Here is a 24221-nt window from a genome sequence, read left to right as displayed (position 1 = left end):
TCTTCTCAGGGGTTCACATTCATTTTTCTAACCATTCACAGCCAATCATTTCTTTCAGCAGCCAGTAAAGGTTTGTTAAGCGCCTAATTTTATGTTGGAGTCACTAGCCCCACTTTTGAAGACAGGCGACATCTCTCTATGAAGATCTGAAAAGTCACCCTTGTATTATAACTGAGTTGGAGTCTTCTCTCGTATCGGTCCACAAGCAACCAGTAGGCAGCAACTGTGGAACTTGGCTGCGTTATCTATAGTGCCCAGAATAATACTGCACATAATAGATGACAAAGGAGAGCATTAATTTCAGTAAATATAAAACCTAATGCTTTATATATGATCATGAAAATTGCCAAGTGATTTTGGAAATCAGAAGAACTGATTCTGCTTTTCTACACAAAAAGAAAATATCTTGTTACTGCTATTTAGTTAGAATACCTTACCACAGTTAATTGTGTGTTCCTACCAATCTTTAACTATGTGTGTAATTAGAAAGTGACTTATACATAAAATTTTGTTTTAAGTTTTATTAACAACTTATATCATGCTCCTCACTTTAGACTTTGGTGTACAGAATTTTAGATAGCCAGAAGTTTCAGTATGGTCATCATATTAACACAAGACCAACCCTTGTTCATATATTATCAGTAATAATCTTCTTAAATCTCTACCAAATGTGTTCTTTAAAAAAGAAACTTACTTCAGTCATGCTAAATATTAAAATAAAATGTTTCTGTTTTCATTGTTACTATTTCATGGTACCAGAAAAGTCCCAGCCCTCAATGCTAGATCATTTACTTATTCTAAAACAGGTATATTAATGCTCCACAGTGCTAATTCCTCTCTATAAACAGATCCCTCTCTGTCTATGTGCACATGACTCATAGTCTTTCCTGTCTCTAGCAATCCAAGAAGGATATCTATCCTTTTTCTTCACATCTACATCTTGGAGTCTTATTAGCAGAAGTAAAAATAAGTAATTTAGCTTAAATAGCTCAGCATAGCAGATCTATCTTATCTGGCAAATTCACACTTATTATCCAGCACTCTGAAAATGCCTTGTAGTTATTTAAAAGGCTTTGGCAATTTTGGAAATTTTAATTTGTTTAAAATTCTGTTTTGTTTTTTAAATATATTTTTATTGGTTTTAGACAGAGAGGAAGTGAGAGGGAGAGAGAGAGAAACATCAATGAAACAAACATTAACATCGATTGGCTGCCTCCTGCACACCTTCTACTGAGGACGGAGCCTGCAACCCAGGCATGTGCCCTGACCAGGAATCAAACCAGCGACCTCTTGGTGCATGGGTTGATGCTCAACCACAGAGCCATACCAGCCTGGCTGTTTAAAATTCTGTTTTAAAAAGTCTTTAAATATTCTTATTTTATATTAACACCAGAAATGCATAGTCCAGTGAAGAGGAGGGCGTGGAAAAAATTAATTAAAACAAAAATAGTAAATGTAGTTGAATGAGATGGGACTGTAATTCCCAGGGCGAGCAGACCCTTTATAAAAGCAAGTGAAAGCAAAAGATGTAGTTACCTGGGTTTTTACCCTGAATGCAGTCTAACTACTTTCTAATTTTTAATTATTCCCCTACCCATTGTCTTTACCTTGCACCTATTGTAATTCAGGAAAATGTAAATGTGAGATACATCCAAAACCATTTTAAAATTCAGATCAAGCTAATAAAATCATGCTTTAGCCTTTAGTTCCTGGGGTTGTTCATTGTTAAATTATTTACAGCATGGTGTGAGTTAGCACAAAATAAAGAAGGCTTCTTAAAAACTAGTTTATCACAATGGCCTCAGTTCACCAATGACCATTTTTAATGATAGGAATATATATGTGAAGAGAAAGATGGTCATGAATCTATCACCATAACCTTGAACCAGGGTTCAAAGACTCTTCAATTGTATTCTATCTTTGCTAATGATACAGATCATAAATTCATTCAGTAAAACTTAATTTATCAGCCCTTTCTAGTCCGCTGGAAGTCTCACCTCTACCACTAAGTATATTCCATGACAGCAAGTAAGTCTTTTGAATACTAAAAGGCTCATAATAACCTGCCTAACCCACATAAATATTATGGGAATCAAATCACATAGTAGATCTAAAAATGTTTGAAAGTTTTTTAAAGTATTACATATAGACAATACATGATATTATTGTCAGTGTAATACTCATGTGCAAGAGCCTTTAATAGCACAATTGGGGGAGTTGGTTTTGAAGCCATTTGAAACAAAGTGATACAAAACCATAGAGCCCAAGAAAAAGAAAACAGACATTAAAAACTCATTCATTGCTAGGCCATTTCAAATAATGATCTACAGATTCTTTGAAAAGATTTGCTCCCATTTTCAATATGGAGAACTAAGTGTTCTACATCAGACTAGTTTATATGAGTCTTAAATAGTACAACAAAGCCACATTCTAGATTATCAATTTCTTCCTGGACCATTCAAAATATATAGGGGCATCCAGGTCACCACATGGTCCCAGGAGTATATGTCATATCCTTCTAAAGGTCCTGGGCATTTACATTCCATCTTCCTTAAAAATAAATGTTACCACTCTGGCTGATGACTCGGTTGAGCGTCATCTGATGCACCAAAAGGATGCCAGTTCAATTCCCGCTCAGGGCACATTCCTGGGTTCGATTCCCTCTAAGGGGTGTGCAGGAAACAGCCAGTTCAGATGTTTCTCTTTCACATCAGTGTTTCTTTCTCACCCTCTCCCTAAAATCAATAAAAACATATTTTTAAAAAATAACATCAAGTTTAAAACATGTTTTCATCAAGTCTAAAACATTATTGAATACGATATACCATTTTTATGTACACTGCAAATAAGTTCTTATTCAGCACTCCATGCAAGAATTCTAAAAGTCACCTGCACTGCTAAGATTGTCCAGGTCATCTCATCTCACCTCACCTGGACTGTCACTGTTGCTGAGGAAAAGAAAATGTACCTGAAAAGTACATGGACTGAACAGGGAAGGAAGTTAATGCCTAAATGAAAAATCTGCCTATTACTAGAAATAAGAGATAGGAGGGGAAATTGCTTGAAACCTGTGATGTAATTTTATGTGTCAACTTGTCTAGGTTATGATGCCCAGTTGTTTGGTCAAGCACTAGTCTAGATGTTACTGTGAGGGTATTTTTTAGATATGATTAAAGTAGATTGCCCTCCATAATGTGGGTGGGCTTCATCCAATAAGTTGAAGCTTTTAAGAGCAATGACTGAGGTTTCCCAAAAGAAGGAATTCGCCTCATGACTGCAACCTCAACTCTTCAGCCTTCAGCCTTCTGGATTTCAGACTTGTCAGCCCCCACAGTCATCCTACAAGAAGAACTAATTTCTTAAAGTCCCTCCCTCCCTCCCTGCCTCCCTCCCCCTTCCCTGTCCCTTGCCCTCTCCCTAGATATATAGATAGAGACAGAGACAGAGATACATACAAAAGAGAACAGAAATTTCCTGTAGTTCAGGAATACTACCATTTTAAAATACTTCTTCCAACGTTATTTATTTACTTTTCTATGCATAGAAACATATGGAAACATTTTACTCAAATGACATCATCCTGGATATTATAAGATTTCAAAACTTTTGAATCTTGTCTTTGTCCCTTAATATGTTAAAGTGATCATTTTTCCATAGCCTAAAATATAGTAATGTGATTTTGTTCAGCAGGTACCAAAAAATCCATCACATAACCAAACCATAATCTGTTTAACTATTTGACTGTCTCTGGGCTTTTTTAAAAAATGAGTTCATTTTATTTAAGTAGTACACAGCCCTCTCTTCTGATGTGAGAAGCCAGCAGGGCTCTGCCTCTGGCATCTGAGATCTCAGCCAGTCAGAATCAAAAGTAGTATCTCTAAACTCATCAAATTGTGTGCATTAAACATAAATTTTTTGTGTTTTGCACTTGGTTCCACTTGATGCAGGCTAGAGCTCATTATGAATAAACAGCATGTTGCCAATTCAGTCTTTAGCCACAGTGAGTCTGACCTGGCATCAAAAAAATAATCACTATTCTGGAGATAACTACGAAGATCTGTACCCACCGTAAAGGTCTTTGTGGCAGGGATATGGATTCCTGGTCCCTGCTCCTATGTCATTATCACTATTAGGAACACACATTCGTTTTCTGGTAACATGAAATGTTTGTGACTTGTCCAAAATTTGTTTAATCCTATAAGGGCCCTCATAAGAGTGAAAAAACAACAAAGAAAATAGGAGGGAAAAGAGTTATGAAGGGGCCTATGTGGACTCTCAATAGGAGCATATTCTGAATTTTTATATTTACTCATTTACACTTCTAATTATGAGGTAAGACTAAATGTGTGCTCATGAGTGGTGAACAGAATGGATGTTCATGGGGAACAAAGAAACACATGGGAGCATGGCAAACCATGTTAGCATTTCTCCCAAGCCCAATTGTCTGGGGAGTTTCAGGGCCTGACTTTCCCACCACTGCAGATTTCACTTTCCATCCATTATCCTTATGTAAGGAGGTCTGGTCCAAGTCCCCAGAGCCAGTATATACTCCCAGCAGCTGGATTTCTCTGAGATGCTTAAGTGGCATTTTCCCCAGTTACTCTTCTCAGAATATAGATGGAGATAAAACTTACTGTGAAATGGTGATAATAATGGCAAGAATTTGTAGATTTGGTTAAATGCTTCTTTAGCTATGCCTTGAAATGTAGCATATGGTTAGTGCTTCACTGGTACAGATAGTTATGGTCTTCAAGAAATTGATTTTAAGGTCTCCTGTTCTATTATTTTAATATATATTTATATTATTTATTTGCCATAGTCTAAAGAGGACTTTTGCTTATGAATGCTGGGTTTTATTTTTATTTTTATTTATTTATTTTTAAATATATCTTTATTGATTTCACAGAGGGGAGAGCAGAGGGAAAGAGAGAGATAGAAACATCAATGATGAGAGAGTCATTGATCGAGCCCACAACCCGGGCATGTGCCCTCATCAGGAATCGAACCCCGATCGCCTGGATCCTAGGTCAATGCTCAACCGCTGAGCCACGCCCGGCCGGGCTGGGTTTTATTTTTAAAGCTTCCTACCTAAATATTTCTAGGAGACATATAAGGTATGTTTGTGGCCTTTCCTATATCTGTAAGCTAAAAGAAGATTGAAAGGACTTCTCCTAGATGCTGAAAGAGTAAAACTTTTTGTTATTGTTGTTTATTTCAGAGCGAGGAAGGGAGAGGGAGAGAGAGATAGAAACATCAATGATGAGAGTCATTGATCGGCTGCCTCCTGCACAGCCCCCACTGGGGATCCAGCCCGCAACCCGGGCATGTGCCCTGACCAGGAATTGAACCGTGATCTCCTGGATCCTAGGTTGATGCTCACTCAACAGCTGAGCCATGCCAGCCAGGCAAAAGTAAAACTTTATGTATGTAACAAACTAACTATATTACAATAAACTTATATTAAACTGAGTTTTAAAAAATATGTGGAGTTGCTAAATTACAGATAAATAAAACAATATGGTAAGATTTAAAAAAATTTTCTGTGAAGTATTTTTTAAATTTATCTTTATTGTTGAAAATATTACAGATGTCCCCTTTTTTCCTTATTGACCCCTTCCACCCCTCACCCACTCCCCGCCCCAGGCCTTCACCACACTATTGTTTATGTCCATGGGTTGCACATATATGCATATAAATTCTTTGGTTAATCTCTTCCTACCCACCCACCCCCACCTTCCCTCTAAGATTCATCAGTCTCTTCCATGCTTCTATGTCACTGAATCTATTTTGTTCATCAGTTTATTATATTCTTTAGATTCCACATATAAACGAAATCATGTGACATTTGTCTTTCTTAATTTACAATAGCTAAGATCTGGAAACAGCTCAAGTGCCCATCAGTAGATGCTTCAATAAAAAAGCTGTGGGACATTTACACCATGGAATACTATGCAGCTGTAAAGAAGGAGGATTTCGCACCCTTTGGGACAGTATGGATGGACCTGGAGAAGTAAGATTTAAATTTTTAAATATAGAAAGGAAGATGATGCAAATTAAGACATTCATGAGTCTCTTCTGTTCCTTTATTTATGTATTCATTAAATCATTCAGAGATATTTATTTATAATCTATCATGTCCTAGACACAGTTCTACACACTGGAGATAGAACAGTAAACAAAATGGACAAATATTCTTACCCTCATGGGGCTTCCATTCAAATGGAGAGAGATAAACCCCTGCACTTAAAGTAATTCCATTTTAATACAGAAGACTGCTTGAGTGCTTGAGATGATAATACAGGGCCACAAAACCATGATATAAGAAACTGCAAATTTAATTTAGCATTTTATTAGCATTATTTAATTACAGTATCTTATGAGATAAATGTGTTAGAAATAGAATTGTATGAAACTTGAAAATTAAACTGGTAAATTATCTTCAGATTCTCAGTAGGTATGATATCCCTTCATTAAAGACAATGAATGGATATTTCATACCATTCATGGCATGAAAGGCATGGCATGAAAAGCATCCTCATAAGAACAAGCTTTGACAGGTCGGTCAATAAATAATGTGGAGGACATTACACCACAGTTTTACAGTGCTCATGATTCCTAAAGAAGGGACATGTGTATACAGCAGAATTAGAAAACATTCACAATTTCTACAGTGTAGTAAAAGAAAATAAATGATTGGCTTGAACAATAAGGTTTTAGGTGTGAAAAGACAGAACATGGTATAAGAGAGAGTAACTATTTTACAGTAAATCATAGTCTAGATAACACTTGAAAAATAAAAAAATAGTAAACTAGCCTAAATGTCCAATTAAAATTCTAAGATTGCCTGTTTGATGATTATGTCATACCATCATGCAACGGTAAGCTAATTCTTAATCATTTTTATTATATTATGAATAATTATAAATGTTAAGCTGTTGTGTTAATTTGTCTTTAAATGAAAGGATATTTTTTTAAGACCAGCAGTTATAGAAAGAGCTACAGATCAAGAAATTTCAGCTACTATAAAATCTGTATCTCCAAGCTTTCCTGAACCTGAAATTTATATTTAAAATATCCACTAGTCATCTCCTGGGAATCCCTTCGGCACCTCTGACTTAACGCATCCTAAACTGAACTCTGTATCTTGTTCAATATCCTGTGTCCTCATCTTGAGTAACAGTTCCACCATCCGCTCCGACTGGCAAGCTACAAACCTGGGAATCAATCAATCAATCAATCAATCAATCAATCAATCTCTCTCTCTCTCTCTCTCACACACACGCACACGCGCACACACCCTACTGAAAACCAAATCACATGCTTTGGTGAACTCTCCATCACCAGGTTCTCATCAGCTTTCCTCTGAATCAGGATAGTAGCCACCTGGCTAATCTTCCAGACTTTGGTCTCTCATCTTCCACTCCACAGCTCTGTCCAAGTCATCTTCCAAAAAACAAACCTGATCATAGATACCTTTGCTCTAATATCTTTTTTTGGCTTCCTTCTGCCTATACACTCCTGTAAGTAAAACATTTCTTATCCCACATATACAGATTCATTTATAAATTATATAGATATACAACTGCATCAATATATTGTATACATAAAAATGTACTATAAAAATTGAAATTTTAAAGGGTTAAAGGTGAAATACATACTTTTATATTCTGTTTAATGGTAAACAAAATATTTTGCTATCACTAGAATTTTACTTAGTGAGAATAATGTAGTTGAATATGCTCCATCCTTTTTTAAAACTTTTGTCACCTTGTGATAAAGTAATTTAAAACCTGGTTCTAGTGCTTTTATTAAAGGAGGGGCGGGAATCAACAAATTTTCCAAAGAGGAAGTGCAGTTTGGTTTGATGGCTGTTAGAGCTGCAGAATACATCTCAGAGAGAACCACATATACAAACAGAGGGAGTCTGTCATTGGATGAGCTTATGAAATTGTGATACTCATTTTTCAAAATCACCCATGAATTTGCAAGGGCTTCTGTGAAAATTCATGTTTTTATTATTCATGTTATCTTCAGTCTTTTAAAGTAATTTCTCCATTTTGTGAGACTTAGATTAGTCAAACTAGATAAGATGATAAATCCATGTAACCAGGTACACATAAACTGCTAACAAGCTGCAGTTTTCTTTAAGGATGAGTAAGGGGTTTAGGGATAACCCCTCAATGTTACAGATCTCAGCTCTCCCTTAGGATTTGATATACCTGATAAGTCCCTCTGTTTGACATACAGACCAAGCAAGAGCACCAGTGTCAGTCCACATGTTACTTATTAGTCAAGCCTAAGTACTTCCTCATATTTTCAGATAGAAATCCAAGTATTCACACTTTCCTTCCACACCCCAGTGTGTCATCTCATACAACTCTTGGGTATTCTCACCCATTTTGGAGACCACTGTCCAATGTGTTACATCCAAACATCTTAGCTGGACACACCAGGCCTTTCTTAGCCTATCGCCACAGACCTCTCCATTCCACACACCCTGTCCTTCAGCCACATTGTCTCATTCTCGAATCTCTGATCATATCTTTGCTTTCACATTCCCTTTCTGGAATACTGTGCCCTAAACCATCCTTACCTGGTACATTCTTCTTCATCCTTCAAGACCCAACACAAATGAGAGCTCTTTGCTGATGTTCTTGACTGTCCAGTGTTCTCTTAGCACTTTGCTCATATCTTTTAACACCCCTGGAGCCACACTATGCACACATTCATCTTTCCCCATGCTGCAAATCCCTTGAGACCAAAGACCATTTGGGTAATTGCAGCACCTAAGAAAGTGCTGGTGGAAGGCATCACAAAACTCTTTGTTAAATAAATTACAATTTAAAAAGACTGAAGCAATTTTAAAATTAGAAAAGCCAAAGAAGAGCAAATCCCTGCTGAAGAATCAAAGGCCATTAGAAGATTCTGAAGAGGCACAGGGAATCAGTTACCTGTTATTCTCACTGGTTGACCAGCTCATGGACAGGATATAGGGACCTGCAAAGAAAATGCAAAATTGGCAAGTAATGTTTAATAAATCAAGAATACCTTTCAGTTCAAAAATGGGTTGCATTGCCCGGCCAGGCGTGGCTCAACGGTTGGGCATTGACCTAGGATCCAGGAGATCAAGGTTTGATTCCCGGTCAGGGTACATGCCCTGGTTGCGGGCTCGATCCCCAACAGGGCATGCAGGAGGCAGCCAATCAATGATGACTCTCTCTCTCTCCCCCTCCCTCTCTCCGAAATCAATAAAGATATATTAAAAAAAAAAAAAAAATTGGCTGCATTGTCTCCCACAAGATCCCAAGGTGAGATGATGGTGATCCCATTGGTCCACAGAAAGCTATTGGGCTTTAGCTCCATAGAGTTGCAATAGAAAATCTCAACAGATTTCATCTCTTGGCCTCAGAGACTGACTAGGTAAATTTGGAGGTAGCTTCACCCTTTAAAAAATATACTGATTATAGAAATGGTAGGTTCTTCTAAAACTTCTTTGTTCTAAGCAGCATATATAAATATTTGTCTAATTAATTTCATTATATGTGATTTTTTTTCATTGTGGTAGAAAATCACTCTTATTATCTCACAATGGATTTGCATAAGCCAAGGTAACATTTTGCACCTTTTGCTGTACATTAAGCATAGCCTATGATGTATCCACCAATATATATCATATAATAAGCATATTCTCACTCTGCTAGTCTGTTTCCTTATAGGAAGCAGTTTTTGCTAGTGAACATAGCTAGAAATTAGGACTTGGTTGAGTCATTTAAGCTCTCTTCTTAACTTCATCTATAAAAACATACTTTTTAGCTAAATCACAAGTATTACTCAGAAGAGCTCGAACAATGCTTTGAAGGTGGTATTAGTTTTATTCCATGACCAGACACTTGAATCATCACAAGGCCATGGTCCCTGTGAAGTTGTTATGCCACCTTTAATACTCATCTTGATAAATGCTATCATATTTTGGTAATAAACATTTCCCTCTCAGTCTTACATGGTATTACAATACCTTCATAAGTGGTTCACTGCAGCATATCTCTTGAGGTTATGATTTATACTTAAGGGGTATCACAGCTTAGCAAGTACTCTGAGCTAAAAATAAATCAGATAAAATGAAAAGTATTTGAGCATACAGTTTAAAATATTAATTGATAAACTCTGGCTCTTCTTTTTAATACTTCATGTTACATATCTGTGGAAATTATGATTGAGGCTCTCAGAATATTAGCTTTAAGCAGATGCTGATGTTATGTAAAATATTTATTTGGGAACAGTTTTATGAGAGGTAAATGTTTTTAAAAGGATGTCACTGATGGATGTGGGCGGAGTCACATAAAATTGTTGAGATGAAAAGCATTATTCAGTGTCCAGCAACACATTATAATATTCTATATCTGTATAGCATTTTAAAGCTAACAGCATTCATCAGTACTTTTATCTCTTTTAAGTACATAAAGTGTTGGGAGAGGTAAGAAGCAAGTTTAGTTGACAAAATCTCTACTTGTTAGAAAAAGCAGCCAAAAGTATTGAAAACCATGATTTTATTTTTTTCACATTGATATGAGTGCTTTGTTTCCCATTGTTTATGTACTGATTTTTACTCATTAGGCTACATTTTAACATTCCCTTGAAGACAAGAAAATTCTTTGTCAAAAGCATAATTCAGACAATTATAGGGGAAAATATGGGACAATTTGATCTACTGAAATATTTCATTTTCATAGACATACATATTCACTCCTCAAGCACAGAATGATTATCAATTTCAGCAAAATCAGCAAATTTTCTTGTGCTGATGAAACCTTACTTATTAGTGGTTGGTGTATCCCCAGGGTATGATCAAGATGAAAGATATTTCCCTGCTGCTGTGTCACAGAAGAGCTCAGATGATCATGCCTGACCTTAGCTAAATCATAAAGTGACCCTGACAGACAGAATTTTTCACTTTTAAGTGTCTCTCTACATAATAATATTGTATAATAACAACAATGGCAGTGCTTTTCCAAAGACTCCACATACAACCAAGTACCTTCCTCCAGCTGGTATTGTATGCTCATTACCTCCTATAACTGGACTGCTTTCCATCTGACTTACCCCTCACCCCCTATGGCAAATGGATCCCTGCGGTAGATGTTACTTATGCTCCCCAAGACTTCCACTTTCCCATTCCTTCTGCGTCCATACTCCTTAAATTTAGGTGATGACCGTGTGACTTCCTTTGACCAGTGAAATGTGAGAAGTGATCTGTCATTTCTAGGTGAAAGCATTTAAGGTTCTGTGTGCAGTTTTCCATACCCTTCCACTGCCATGGTGCTCATGGAGAGGTCACAGGAACGAAGCAGCCTAGAATGATGAGTCACCATAAGAGCTGCCTAGGAGACTTGGCATGAGCAGGAAACCAACTTCTATTGTATTATGCCACTGAGATTTTGATGGTGTTTGTTACAGTAGCATAATCTAGCCTACCCTACTCTCATTAGCTCAGTTCACCATCATTTATGCAGCAGCCCACAGCTGCGTGTTTTTATATATGAGTTGGCCCTAGTCACTATTGAAGGCAAAGTCTCACAAAATACCTGGTAGCAGTAGAAAGGTAGCAGGGATAATCATACTGTGTGTCCTACATCCTTTCCAAGTCCCTGAAATGGCATTGAGGGCTGCCCAATGCAAGTAGCCATCTTGATTTATTACCAAGGAAGTATCAGTTTTATGGGAGGAGGGAGGAGCTTAATTTAGAGCACACTGAAGCTTCTAGACTAGTGGGAAATTTACTGGAAATGCCTAGCAAGTAATTGGTAATGCAGAAACGGGGCTTGGGAATAGGTTAAGAATGTAGGTATAGATTCAGAAGCAATCACACATTTAAAAATTAAACATAAGACATAAATAAACTTCCAAGGGAAATGGCAGAAAGAGAAAAATAAAAAGCCAAGAAATAAGTCTTAGGAAACATTCATACTTGGGGTGGGGGGTGCAAATAGAAGAATGGAGGAAGGGAAATACGAGAACTATGGGGATAATACCCATTCATTTTGAGAGCTAAGAATACCATACTTCATTAATAAATTCATTTAAATTCCAAGGTTTTTAATGAGGATAAAAAATGTACTACTCCTTAATAATCCATTTATTCTCTCAGATATTAAAATAGATTACCCATCTGACAGGCAGCTGGACATTATCTGTAATAAAGAGCAAAATGATGTTTTAATTCAATGTCCCAGAACTAATTTATCAAGATTTAAAGTTCTGCAGATGAAACAGGAGAACTTTTTTAAAATGTTTCTAAGTTTTTTAATAAACATATTTGGAGACTCATTTTCTTTGCAGCTTGTTTTGTGGGATTTCCCTGATTAAACCTGAAAATTACCTTTAGTTGTTTTACAGATCCAGTGCTATATGCTGACAGAAGAACTGATTGACACAAAAAACAGATTTTTAAAAAATTTTTTTAAATGTTCAAATGAAAATAGCTGTCATGTGGTGCTGAGAAATAGAACAGAGATACTTCTGCTTCAGGGGTGTTTCACATTTTGATCACAGATTGCTTTTCCAAGCCACTTTCACTACTGGAAATTTCCTCATGCTACAGACTAGTTCACTGGGAACCGTGTTCTCACAAACACTTTTTGGTGCTTTAATCTTTTTTTATAAAATTGTCTCCATTGACGCAGAGATCAAGTTTTCCCAGGTCTGACAGCAATAAGTGCAGCCCCCTGCCTCTCCATCACCATGACTGAGTGCAGATCCTTGATCTTCCAGCAAGCAAGGTTCTTGCTGAAAACAGAATTTTTTTATTTTTTTTTTTTTACTGTATCTTTATTGATTTCAGAGAGAGGAAGGGAGAGGGAGATAGAAACATCAATGAAAACATCAATGATCAGAGAGTCATTGATTGGTTGCCTCCTGCACACCCCCAACTGGGGGTCGAGCCCACAACCCAGGCATGTGCCCTGACCAGGTATCGAACCCCAATCGCCTGGATCCTAGGTCGATGCTCAACCGCTGAGCCACGCCTGGCCGGGCTGAAAACAGAATTTTTAAACATGTATCATTTGCTCTGCATTATAGTCATTCAATTATTCAACAAAATTACTCTACACATCTGGCCCATGCTAGGCACTATGGGGGTGCAGTTGTTATTTTGGGGCTGGCTGCTTAACCTCTGTGCCCATTTCATACACTACTCGCCCTGCAGTAGGTTGGGATTTGTGCCAGCTTTACTCCTGCAAGGATGACCCTTAACAATTAACTAACATTTTCTAAACCCCGCATATGTGTGCCAGGCACTACACTAGTACTTCAGATGAGTTTTCTCACTTAATTGTCAAGATTGAGGTGGATATTAGTAACATCCCTATTTTACAGTGTGGGAGGCTTAAATGTTAAGAAACTTGCCCAAGGTCACAGAGCTGTTAAGTGGTACAGTCAGTGCTCAAAATAGTTTGGCCAATGCCAAATTGGGTGCTTTAAGCCTTGCTACTCAGTGTGGTCCTCAAGACAGTTGCACTGTCATTACCTGGGAGTATCATTCAGAGTCTCAGGTCCAACCCCAGACCCACTAAATCCGACTTTGGTTTTAACAAGGCTCCCTGGTGATCCCTCTACACATTAAAGTTTGGGAACCACTAGGCTAAGTCACCTGCTATGCAGACTTCACTTTAATGGATGCTGGGGGAAATGAGACACACTTTCTCCTGAGTTGCAATTTGGGAGATGTGGGGAGGTGGTATGTATGTGTTATCCAAGGGCGAAAGGAGGGATTCAGACAGCAGGTTCTTGCAGCTTCAAACACTGCATATCGGCAAAGTTTGGGACACTTCCAAAAGCAGCAGATACTGAGCTGCGTCTTGACATTTTCTCAATTCATTCCATTCAAAATAGGTGCTGTTCCAAATAGACACATGCCCAGATCAATAATCTGGAGTTGGCTCATCCAGCCTGGATTCCATTTTCCAAATAGAATCCAAATATCAAGTGCACCAAGGAGCAGGTTTGAAACCTCAATAAAACTTGCAATTATGACCTTGTTCATCGTATTATTCAGTTCAGAATTGCCTAGTGTCATTAATAATGTTTCTGACAAAACTAGTTTGCCCCTCATTATCAATGCTTCCCTAGGTATGAGTTTATTGTAGAAAGAAGATGCAAGTTGCTTGGGGTGCAGTCCCGGTTACAAGTACTTAATTTAGCGCGCAGTGTAGCCTTTCCAAGCCCCTCTCCAAGCCTAGCGGGCCGCCTCCCTCTCGGGTGTGGCCCAAAAGCCCAGCACGTCACCCCGGCCGGCACTTTATGTCACCAACTCACCCTGTCTTCCTAGGGTTCTAACCAGCGTGCCACCTTCCAACTCGCCCGCCGGCGGGTCACCTCCGACCTACTGGGCCTCTCTCCCGCTGGGGTCTCCACCCCGCAGCCCCGGAAAGGGGCGGTGGCGCGGGCCGGCCCCGGGGGTGGACTAGCCGAGCCGCGGGGTGGCAGCCGGCGAGTCACGTGTGGTGGCGGAGGCGGAGCGCGACCCGCGGGTGGGTGGAGAAAACAAAGCCCCCAGCTGTCAGCAGAGGAAGGAGGCGCCGGCGCCGGAGCAGGTGAGTCAAGTGCATTTAAAGCGGTACCGCCCCGGCGCGCGCGGACACCCCCGGCCCTGGCGCGGGCCCTCCCCCGCCGGCGCTGGCCTGGCCCCTCCCGCCGCCGGGAACTGCAGCCGCCGGCGCCTGAGCCAGCGGGACCGGGGGTCTCCGAGCCCAGCAAGAACTTGTGCGGGGGTCGGCGCTGCGGCCCCGGGTGTGCTCCCGCCGCGCTCCCGCAGCCGCCGCCTCCTGGGGCCCCAGCGCCGCACACCCCGGGAAAGGGGAGGGAGTCGGAGCTGCCACGCTGGCAGAAGCAAACAGGACGGGCTCGGGGTGAGGGCCGAGGCTGCCCAGGACAGGGACACACGGCGCCGGCGAAGAAGCGGATTTGCGGGTGCGCACCAGCAGCGCACCGACCTAGAGACGCCAGAGTTGGGGCGCAGGGGCTGCGAGCCAGGGGCGCTGGCAGGGCTGCGCGCTCCGGGGCAGACCAGGAAGTGCAGCGCGCCGGCGTCCGCCGGCGGGGTGACAAACCCGGGACCCCCAGCCCCGCAGCCCCCGGCGCTTCCCCTCCGCCCGACTCCCCGCTCCGACTCGGGCTCCCGCTCTGCGCCAGGCCCCCGGGACTCGGAGCTGGGTCGGTGGGAAAGGGAGTTATTATGAACCCAAGTGGTTCTTCTGCAGAAAGCACCCTGCGCGCTGGGCGAGGGCCACTCAGCGACTCCCCGCTCTGCTCCTATAGGAAATTCGTCGGGCCACCCTTAGAAGGGCTGTGCGGAGGCCAGGTACCCCACGAAGGGGCGGAGGCGGGGTGCGCCCGGAAAGCCCGTCCCCTCTGACCCTGGGGCGCTCGGAAATGCACACTCAAACCCAAAAGAGCCAGTAGATTTGGTCACCCCTTGAGTCACTGTGCCAGCCCCGTGCCAAGAGCCGGCCAGCTCAGAGGGCAAAGCTGTAACCCCGGAGGAAGGGGCACCGCAGCCGTTTGATCGGGAGGAGCCTTTGTCTGAACCCCCCGGCCCCTGCTGCTGGTCCTGGCTGGGCCCGGGGCGCGAGGACTGATTCATATCCGAGCCCTGGCCGACCCCCTGGGCGCCGGCCGGCACCGCTGTCTCCTCCCGGCGTGTTTTCTCCGTCGCTCGCTCACCTTCTCTTCTTTAAAAAAACACACAAACAAAACAGGAACGTGGTCCAGAGCCGCTAGGCCAGAGGAGGTGACTAAACGCAGCAGCGTGAGGTCAAGTAAAATCGGGTTAAGCGCTCAACCCCGCACCGCGGCCCGCCCCGAGGAGACGGCGAACTTTCCAATTAGCATAGTACCTGCCCCGCGCGCGCCGAGCCGCGTGTCCCGCCGAGGGGAGGCGCCCGGCCGGCTCGGGGAGGTTTGGACTCGGCAGCAGCTTCGAATCTGAGAGGACCTGAGGCTCACAACTTTGCCGAACGAGACACTGCGGGATGAATCAGAACAGAAATCAAAAGGTAACCGACGAATAGCTACATTTTCGTTGCTTCTCTTGGATGCTAACCTGGCAGCGTTCTCCGCAAGCAAAGGGCACTGCTCCCGTCTAGCCAGTGTCCCTGCTGGAAGTGCCCCCCTTGCTTTGCTAGCGTTCGTTTCTGCCAAACTAAGTGGGGCATCAGGGGCTATAGGTCAGCAGATCTCCAAGACAGAAAGTGTGGTAGCCCACGGAGTGGTTCAGCCTAGCTGGTAGGTTTCTCTTGCCTGGGAAGAAGGTGCTTCTCCAAAGCAAGGTGTCCAAACCTGGCTGCCCATTAGGATCAGCTGGGAGCTTTGAGAAATCCTGATGTCCATCTGTCATCCCAATCCATTGAAATCAGGCCGCTTGGAGGAGAGAGCCAGGCATCAGTATTTTATTTTAATCTAAGGATGACTCCATTGGGCAACAGTTTGAGAATGACTGATGCAAAGGAAGAGTTCAGCGGCCAGCATTTGCAGGCGTTGCAAGACAAGATGCCAGTTTAACTACTTGGGTGGGTGGGGGTAAAGACGCTGAAACTGGGGTGCAGCCAAAGAACGCCCTTGGGTGGGGGACTGTCATCCATCGCAGGGCTGGTAGTGACAGCTGCCACTTTGATTTTCATCACCGGCTCTGCCTAGGGCCTGGCTCTTAGTGGAAAGATCGAAGTTCACTGCCAGCCCCTGGTTGCTGCACGGTTGTTAAGGAGCCGGGTGGGAACTCTCATTCCTGCGCTGATTCACGTGTGGCAGGCAGTGGGGAAGCCCAGCAGAAACTAACTGGGAGCAGCCTGGTGAGTCAGCAGCAGGCTGCCCTCCAAGGCGGAGCCGGGAATAGGAAGCAATTACATAGTAGCTTATTGACACCCACAAAAAGCCGCTCCTCTGAAAACACATTTGAATACTGATCAGGATCTGGGCCCGGTAGGAGCCCCTCCCTTGGCCAGCTCCCTTTCTACCTGCTTCAAATAATGTTCTCTCCTGTGAGAGGGGATACACCAAACCAGCTAGACATCTTGTCATTTCTTTGGTGCTGAAGCATAAAAAAATAACACAAAAACTTGGAAAAATGTGAACTAGTTGGGTTATTTCAATTGTGTGAAACAGAGAGGATGAGTTTGCAATTCACAAATTTTGGATACAAAAAAGTCAAATACTGTTTGATTACCCATTCAAGGGTGGAAATGGTTATACCTAACATTTTACATGAAATTTTATGTTTGCTATTAACTGAAGGTTTCCTGCTTTTAAAAAATTATCCCCAAAGGATCAGCCTAATAAGATGATGTTTTAAAAGATGTACACACAGTTTATTAAGATTATTTTGCTCATTTTTGTAACTATTACTTTTCATTTTTATACCTCTCCTTTCTTCTATTATTTTTTATATCACCATGAGTCTCTCCACCATCACCTAAATGCTTTCTCTCCCATTCTTAGTTTCCTAAGGAGGAACAAGTGTTTGGCACATAGCAAACTTTCCGTTTTGTCAGCTATCGAACTTTGAACCTCTCCTAGCACTTACATTTACCCTGCTTGGTGTCTGTTGTGTCTTAGGGGCCTTTATGCCTGCAGCCCCCACAGCACAGAGCACAAGGCCGACAATGTTATGGATGGTAAGGCTTGTTTTACTGAACATTATCAGAAGGTGAGGTGAACTTTTGTAAGCAAAGCATCCTGAGTACATTCAGTTTTATTTCCCAAGACAGATATTTTGAATATGTAGGAACCAAAGTTCTGTTACAATTCTGAAGGGCTAGAAAATGGCAGTTCATTTATTCACTTACACTTTTACAAAAAACATTTTAGCATTCTGAGCATAACCAACCATTGTTAAAATACATTGCAAAAGTTCACTTTGTACCCACTATTGTGGAAAAAACACCTATCCAACTATGTGTATGCCTAAAGGAATTCATTAAGCTAGGAGAGCTATTTCTGAGTAGGACAAACAGTGAGTTAATAGTTAAACAGCTTTTATTGTCATCTGCCTACCGCTTTCATTAAGATAGCATACGTATACTTCAATAGCCAGCATATTTAAAAGTAGGAAGTTGGATGTATTCTTTACATATACCACCAAAAATAGATGTTAAGAAGATTTTCCCAAGGCCAAAATGATGTAAATGCATCCATTCTTACTTTGGTGTAGCTTAGAAAAAGGACTGGGGATGCACTTCTGAAATTACAACCACTTTTTTGGGAGGTGTAAGATACTGAAAGGCTGAAGTGTAGACTGGAAAAATGGGGCTAATCCAGTTGCATCAGAAACTGTTCCTCAGAGGAAGACATATGCCTAGCTCTGAAATGTTTACAAGTAGGACAAAAGGGGTAAGGTAGAAAGAAGGGGTGTCATCTCAACTTTAGAAGCTCTGAAGTTTTCAAGAACCAATGAGAACTGCTCAGTCTTATTACCTTAAATTTATACAGCCTTTCAGTCTGATTAACATATCAGGGCCTAACCATAATTGGATAAATAGTATTCCCTCATGCCAGATAACACAAGAAAGTCCAAAAATTAAGTGATCTTCCAAAGTGGCAATGCCAAGGTGAGAAACCTGGGGTACTGATCCCTCTTCCAGTTTCTATTATATCATACTGCTTGTTTCTTAAATAGGTTTTGATGTAATCTTGCCCAGAGGCTTTCGTCATACAAGCTCAGTTCTAATTATCTCCTCCCTCCTTAAAATAGGAGAAACTATTCCCATGTGTCATGCTTTCGCTGACTTTGTTCTTAAATAATCTTTGGACTAGGCCAACCCAAAACATTCTGAGCCATAGTTTGCTTCTTACCTGGATAACCAAAGTAACTTTTAAAACCTTTGCCCAAGTCATAGAAGCAAAGCTCTCTTAAAGGCCCTTAAAGGTTAGTTCCACCAACCAACGGAAGCTTAAGTGCCCTGTCCAGCATCTTTACTAAATGGTCCTCTGCCTTATGTTTCCATGTTTCCTTCTCAGCACCTTCCATCCAGTACCCACCTATTGGAGAATGCAAAGATTAAATTCAACTCTATTACATATTCACCTGCAAACATTTAGAGTGAATTTATTCCCCTCAATCAGAAAAATCTGGCTATACTATTTCAAATCTGTTCAACGCATAAAATTTTTGCTCCAAATTTACACCTGTAAATTTCCAGAGAAGTACTCAAAGTTGTGGTTTGTTATATCAGAGCTTTATAGCATTGAAAAACCTGCTTCCAACAAACCTAATCTAATAATACACACACTTCCAAATTGACTACTGACAAACTTTGTACAATGAAATTAAGCTTGGGTTGAGTTGAAACCTGTGACTCCAAGCTGTTTCCAGGATCAGTAAACGATGGCCTCCTGTTGTTTTCGTATGGCCTATGAACTAGGATTGGTTTTTATATATTTTTAATGGTTGAAAACATATTAAAAGGAAAAAACAATTGGGGACACTTGAAAATTATATGAAATCCGAATTTCAGTCTATAAAATAAAGTCAGTTGGACACAGCCATACTTACTTGCTTACATCTTGTCTAGGGCTGCCTTTGTGCCACCTCAGCCAAGTGGACTGTTGCACCAAAGACCATATGGGCCACAAAGCCTAAAATATTGACTGAATATTTGCAGACAAGGTTTGCAGACCCTTGATTTGTTCCATTTCAACATATTTCAGCTTTAAATGAGAGTTTGCTCACTTAAAGCCTTAGACTTTTTTCAGGCTTTTCTGCTGTAGAGAAAGGGGGGAAATGTTTTCAAGTTAATCACTAAAGATAGTTTTATATCCCCCTTTTGTGTGTATTTACTTTGCAAAAGCAGTACCTTTCTAATTAATATATGAGTTTTAGTGATATAGTTAATTGTGAAACTTCAGTACCTGAACAGGCCCAAGCAGTGCAATACTAACTTACACTGAGCTGTGTCTCTGTCTCCACAACTCTAGAAAATGGGGTAGCACACTCTTGCCGGCAAGCCCCGGCTGACACTTGCTTTAACTCTTTAGCAGTAGCAGCTTCCTTTTTCTGTCATCTGTGAGGGCATTTGTATGCTTGTTTGTTTTAGTATATGAAAGCATAATTTAAGGACTTATTCAGATTTAGAAAATTTTCATTGATTGCCTTTGGAAATAGCACTGCTCTTCTAAAGGATATATTTAAGGTAAATTGCTTGCTACTTATAAAGGCAGTGATCATTAAATAATAAGCAGATATGCTTGTAATCACTTGCATCATTAAAGGCTGACATTATGGCATGGACAATCTAGTTTGAAATTTCCAAACTTAAAAATAGATCAGATTCTGGTCTTCAAATTATTTGCCTTCTGTCCAAGGCTGGACAGGTTACTATGAAGATTCTACAAAAAATAGTTGAAAGAACAGTAACAATAACTACATTGACAGGAACTTGTCTTAATTTTTTTTGGTAAGGGTTTCCTTTCATAAAATTTCCTTCAGTTAAGAGAACTTCCTCTTTTTGCTGACTTGTTAATGCCACAGACTATTTGCAAATGAGTTCCACTTAGATTAATGGAGCAACTTTGAGGGTTACGTATGACGGTGTCCTCTTCATCCGTCCAGAATCAGTACACCTGCAATTTAAAGGCCACAAAATAAAAAGAGGAGTTCTGTTTTCACTAAATCAAACAGCATACTGTAAATAATGTAACAACGTAACATTTGAGGTACTTGAGATCAGCTAAATCATTTCTAAAGACAAACAAACAAACAAAAAGTAAGTGTATTTATTCCCATTCTAGGACAGTTGGTAGTAAGGGTAGTAAGTTGCCTCCCAAGGTAACTTAACCCAGTAGTGTTCCTGAAAGGGGAGGAGGGAGGACAACTGGAGATAGATTGTTGAACTCCTGTGCTAACCAGGTAAAGAACCAGTTCAAGTGAAGTTAACTTTCCTCCCTTATCATTTAAATTTCACACTTACTAAATATATTTTAATACAGCTTATGTAATATATACGACTATCACTTGTACTTCTCTCCACAGTAGTTCCTAAATTAGGAACTAATTGGACTTACTACATTTTCAGCAGAGTAGGGAATTCGTAATTGTCAGTTATTTAAACAGGGGCAAACCTTTGTTCTAACTTAGCATTAATTATAAACACCGTGGCAGAAATGACTATTGGCATTTGGAGTTGGTAGAAGGAAAAGTAAGCAAGAGACAGCTGGAAAATGAGACAGTTCCTTTTAGCTCTGCTCAAGTATATGAAACGTTATTGGGTGTCTATATACAAGTGAAATCAGAGCACTGCATTCTACCCTCTTCAAAAGCTGGTCAAGGCTGCTTTCAGCTGATGAGCAGGTGAGAGCGCCTGCGGCCACCTTGCACTTTCCTTCCTTCTCTCAAATATATTCTTAAATCCAATCAACCTGCCAACAGTTGCTCTGTTAGAAGAACCTCTCATGAATCTACCCAAGAAACCGCAGTCTCCATTTCTCCACTGAGCTTCTTGAGCCCTCTAAAGTGGAAAAGAGAGGCAGCTAGAAGAAAACCTTCCTGCTCTGCCGCACCTGGCCCTTCCCCGGAAAGGGAGCTGCTGATAGAAGGCTCTTGTTTGCGTCACTTCCCGCCTGGCCTCTATCATGACTTTTTTTTTAAGTGTAGTCTTCTGGGCACAAATCTCCTAAAAGAGTTTCCACAAATCAACAGCAGTAATAACCAAGTTCTCTGTGTGGTATTGGCAAGTCCAGAAAGCAATTCTCTGTGTTATTGGAATGGTTAAACAACACTCTCAGCGGGTCTGTTAATTCTCCACCCCAGCGTCTGAGGTCAGTTAAAATTTGGGGTCTAGGGTTGCCAGATAAAATACAGGACAGGACATCAGCTAAATCTGAATTTCAAAAAACAATGATTTGTGTGTGTGTGTGTGTGTGTGTGTGTGTCCCATATATTGCATGCAATAGACTCATACTAAAAATTAATCTTTTAATCTTAATTTGATTTAATCTTTAGATCTGAATTTCAGATAAATAATGATTTTTTTTTTTTTAGTATAAGGATATCCCATATATTGAATGGGATATACTCATACTAAAAAAATTTAATCTTTTCTTGAATTTAACTGGGCAACACAGTATTTTGGGTTGCTCTTAGTTTGTAGTTTTATTTTTGTTTTCTCTTTTTGTTTTTGCTAAATTTTGTACCCGTACTCTTATTTCATAATAAATCTCAAAAAGACTAGATTTCCTGGTCTGTAAAATATTCTCTCTGAGACTACATTTCTGGAATAATAAATTTAAAAGCTTGAGCTGCTTTCACGTACTAAAGAAAAAAAATCAAGCCATTATTTGAAGCTTTCTACACAATTTGCTTTATTAAGAGGTTAAATAAAAAATAAAACAAGAACTAGAAAATTAATCTTTATTTTGTAAGATGTCTGCCAGTACTTTCTATTTCACAGAGTTTTTAATGGAATACATTAGGAGCTAAATTGTTAGCCCAAGTGGAGCAACGTGAGAAACCATCAATTACAGATGTTGCTAATCAAAGTTCAGTCTTAGGTAACTCCACTGAAGTTCAGCCCCAAGGGCCTCCAATGATGCCTTGCTGATCAAGTGTGGTCCCAGGACCTGCCGCATTAGCATCACCTTTGAGCGCCTTAAAATCAGAATTCCATGCTGCACCCCGGAACTTCTCAATCGGAATCTTTGCTTTAACAAGACCCATAGGTGATTCATATGTACCTTAAAGTTTGAGAAGTCTGGAACTACAAGATTCAGTTTTTCATGTAGAAATTGGTCTTTTTTTAAATACCATGTTGAAATAATCTTTAACAAATTCTCTTCTAACACCTAAGAAGGAATAGTTTCTTTTGAGCAAATATCTTCAAGATATGGAACTACTGTATTTCTACTTTATTTATATGAAAATCCTAAATGATCACTTCTAATATTGTTTTATATAACAAAGTAAGACAAATGTAAGTTTTAAAATGACTCATATGGACAAATTTGCCAGCCTATTATAAATAAAACTCTGAGTTCTCCTTGATTAATAACCTATAAATTAGGTGGCACATTTTCCTGGCTCTCAAATCACCCACAAATCTCTTTCATACCTCTTTATTTTATGTTGTAACTTACACAAGAATATTCATATGCCAACACCACACAGTCATATATTTGTACCCCTAAGTTCCTCTGAAACCGAGCAAAGGGCATGCAGTTTGAGCCTATGCCAAATTCCAATCTACTCTTGTGAAATTCTAAGTTTTAAAAAGTCATTTTTAAAAGTTCCATAGATTTAAATTCCTTTTGAATTCAAAAACGTCACTTCTTTATGCCAGCCTGACTGTTTTTGGTGTATTTTTTTTTTTTTTAAGAAGTTATAGTGTTGTATCATAGAAAGAATTCTGGAATTGGAGTGAGAACATCAGAAGGCCTGATGCCTAAAACTAGTTCTGCTGCTGCCTGGCTGGGTGACTTTGGAGATGTTACTTAACATCCTTGATCAACACCTCCAATCGAGTTCTTACCTGTCAGATGGAGACAGTGGAACCTGGCACTGTCTCACTGGATTTTTGTGAGAATCAAATTAGGTAACCTGTGTGGGTCTCATGATGACTATGACATACAGTGATGATTTGTTTAGTGATCTGCTTCAGGTAGGGCTGGCAGCTGACTTAAGTATTCTATGATGTGGTTTCCTGCTACATGCCTGATTTGGAAGAAAGCTGATGTTGTTTTTACCAGTTCCATCTATGCACTGGAAATGAAACCACAGAGCACATGTCTTATCAACATGTAGCTTGTGGCTGTATGTCCAAGGCAACCACAACTTTCCCTTCTGCTCCTTAGAAATGTAAAATTCTCCTGGCTGGGAGCAGAGACTTGCTCCAGGACAGCAAGCAATGAATTCCTCATCAGGGTGCGACTCACAGCTCCCTGAAGTCAAAAGACACAGGGTTTGCTTGTTTGTTTGTTTGTTTGTTTGTGTTTGTTTGTTTTTGTCTGCCAGAATTCTACACAATTCCTCCTGCATTTTTCCCTAAGGAAAAAATTATTAATGGATTACATGCTTCTAAATATTTTTAATTACTCAACTCTTTTTATAAAATTGCTCCAGTGATGCCTTGGATATAAAATATTACTCCTTCAGTGATTCCATTGACGACACATGTTTTCATGTAGCCATCATAACCATATCATTACCTAATTGTTGTAATAAGTTAGTAGTGTTGGATCTT

General features: G+C 40.3%; 1 protein-coding gene and 1 long non-coding RNA gene across 3 annotated transcripts in view; one reads left to right on the top strand and one right to left on the bottom strand.

The window, feature by feature from the left end:
• Positions 1-515: 515 nt before the first annotated feature.
• On the bottom strand, positions 516-14514 carry LOC308563005. The gene is made up of 3 exons (XR_013999726.1): positions 14314-14514; positions 8952-8997; positions 516-2735 (listed from the first exon to the last, which is right to left on the bottom strand). It is a non-coding gene; the product is annotated as an uncharacterized lncRNA (long non-coding RNA).
• The window catches only part of MAPRE2 (microtubule associated protein RP/EB family member 2), a 129194-nt gene continuing 119299 nt past the window's right edge, over positions 14327-24221 (top strand). Inside the window, exons 1-2 of one of the 2 annotated variants that reach the window (XM_081149610.1) lie at positions 14563-14591; positions 15316-16052. In XM_081149610.1, the coding sequence (XP_081005736.1) occupies positions 16029-16052 (24 nt within the window). In that variant the 5' untranslated portion in view covers positions 14563-14591; positions 15316-16028. Of the gene's footprint in view, positions 14592-15315; positions 16053-24221 lie in introns of both variants that reach the window. The other variant, XM_081149611.1, reaches the window with a different exon arrangement.

Source organism: Miniopterus schreibersii, assembly GCF_964146895.1.
Source record: "Miniopterus schreibersii genome assembly, chromosome: 10".
NCBI classification, from domain to species: Eukaryota; Metazoa; Chordata; class Mammalia; order Chiroptera; family Miniopteridae; genus Miniopterus; species Miniopterus schreibersii.
Note: the sequence above shows the minus strand (reverse complement) of the source record. Positions and strands in the feature narration are given on the sequence as shown.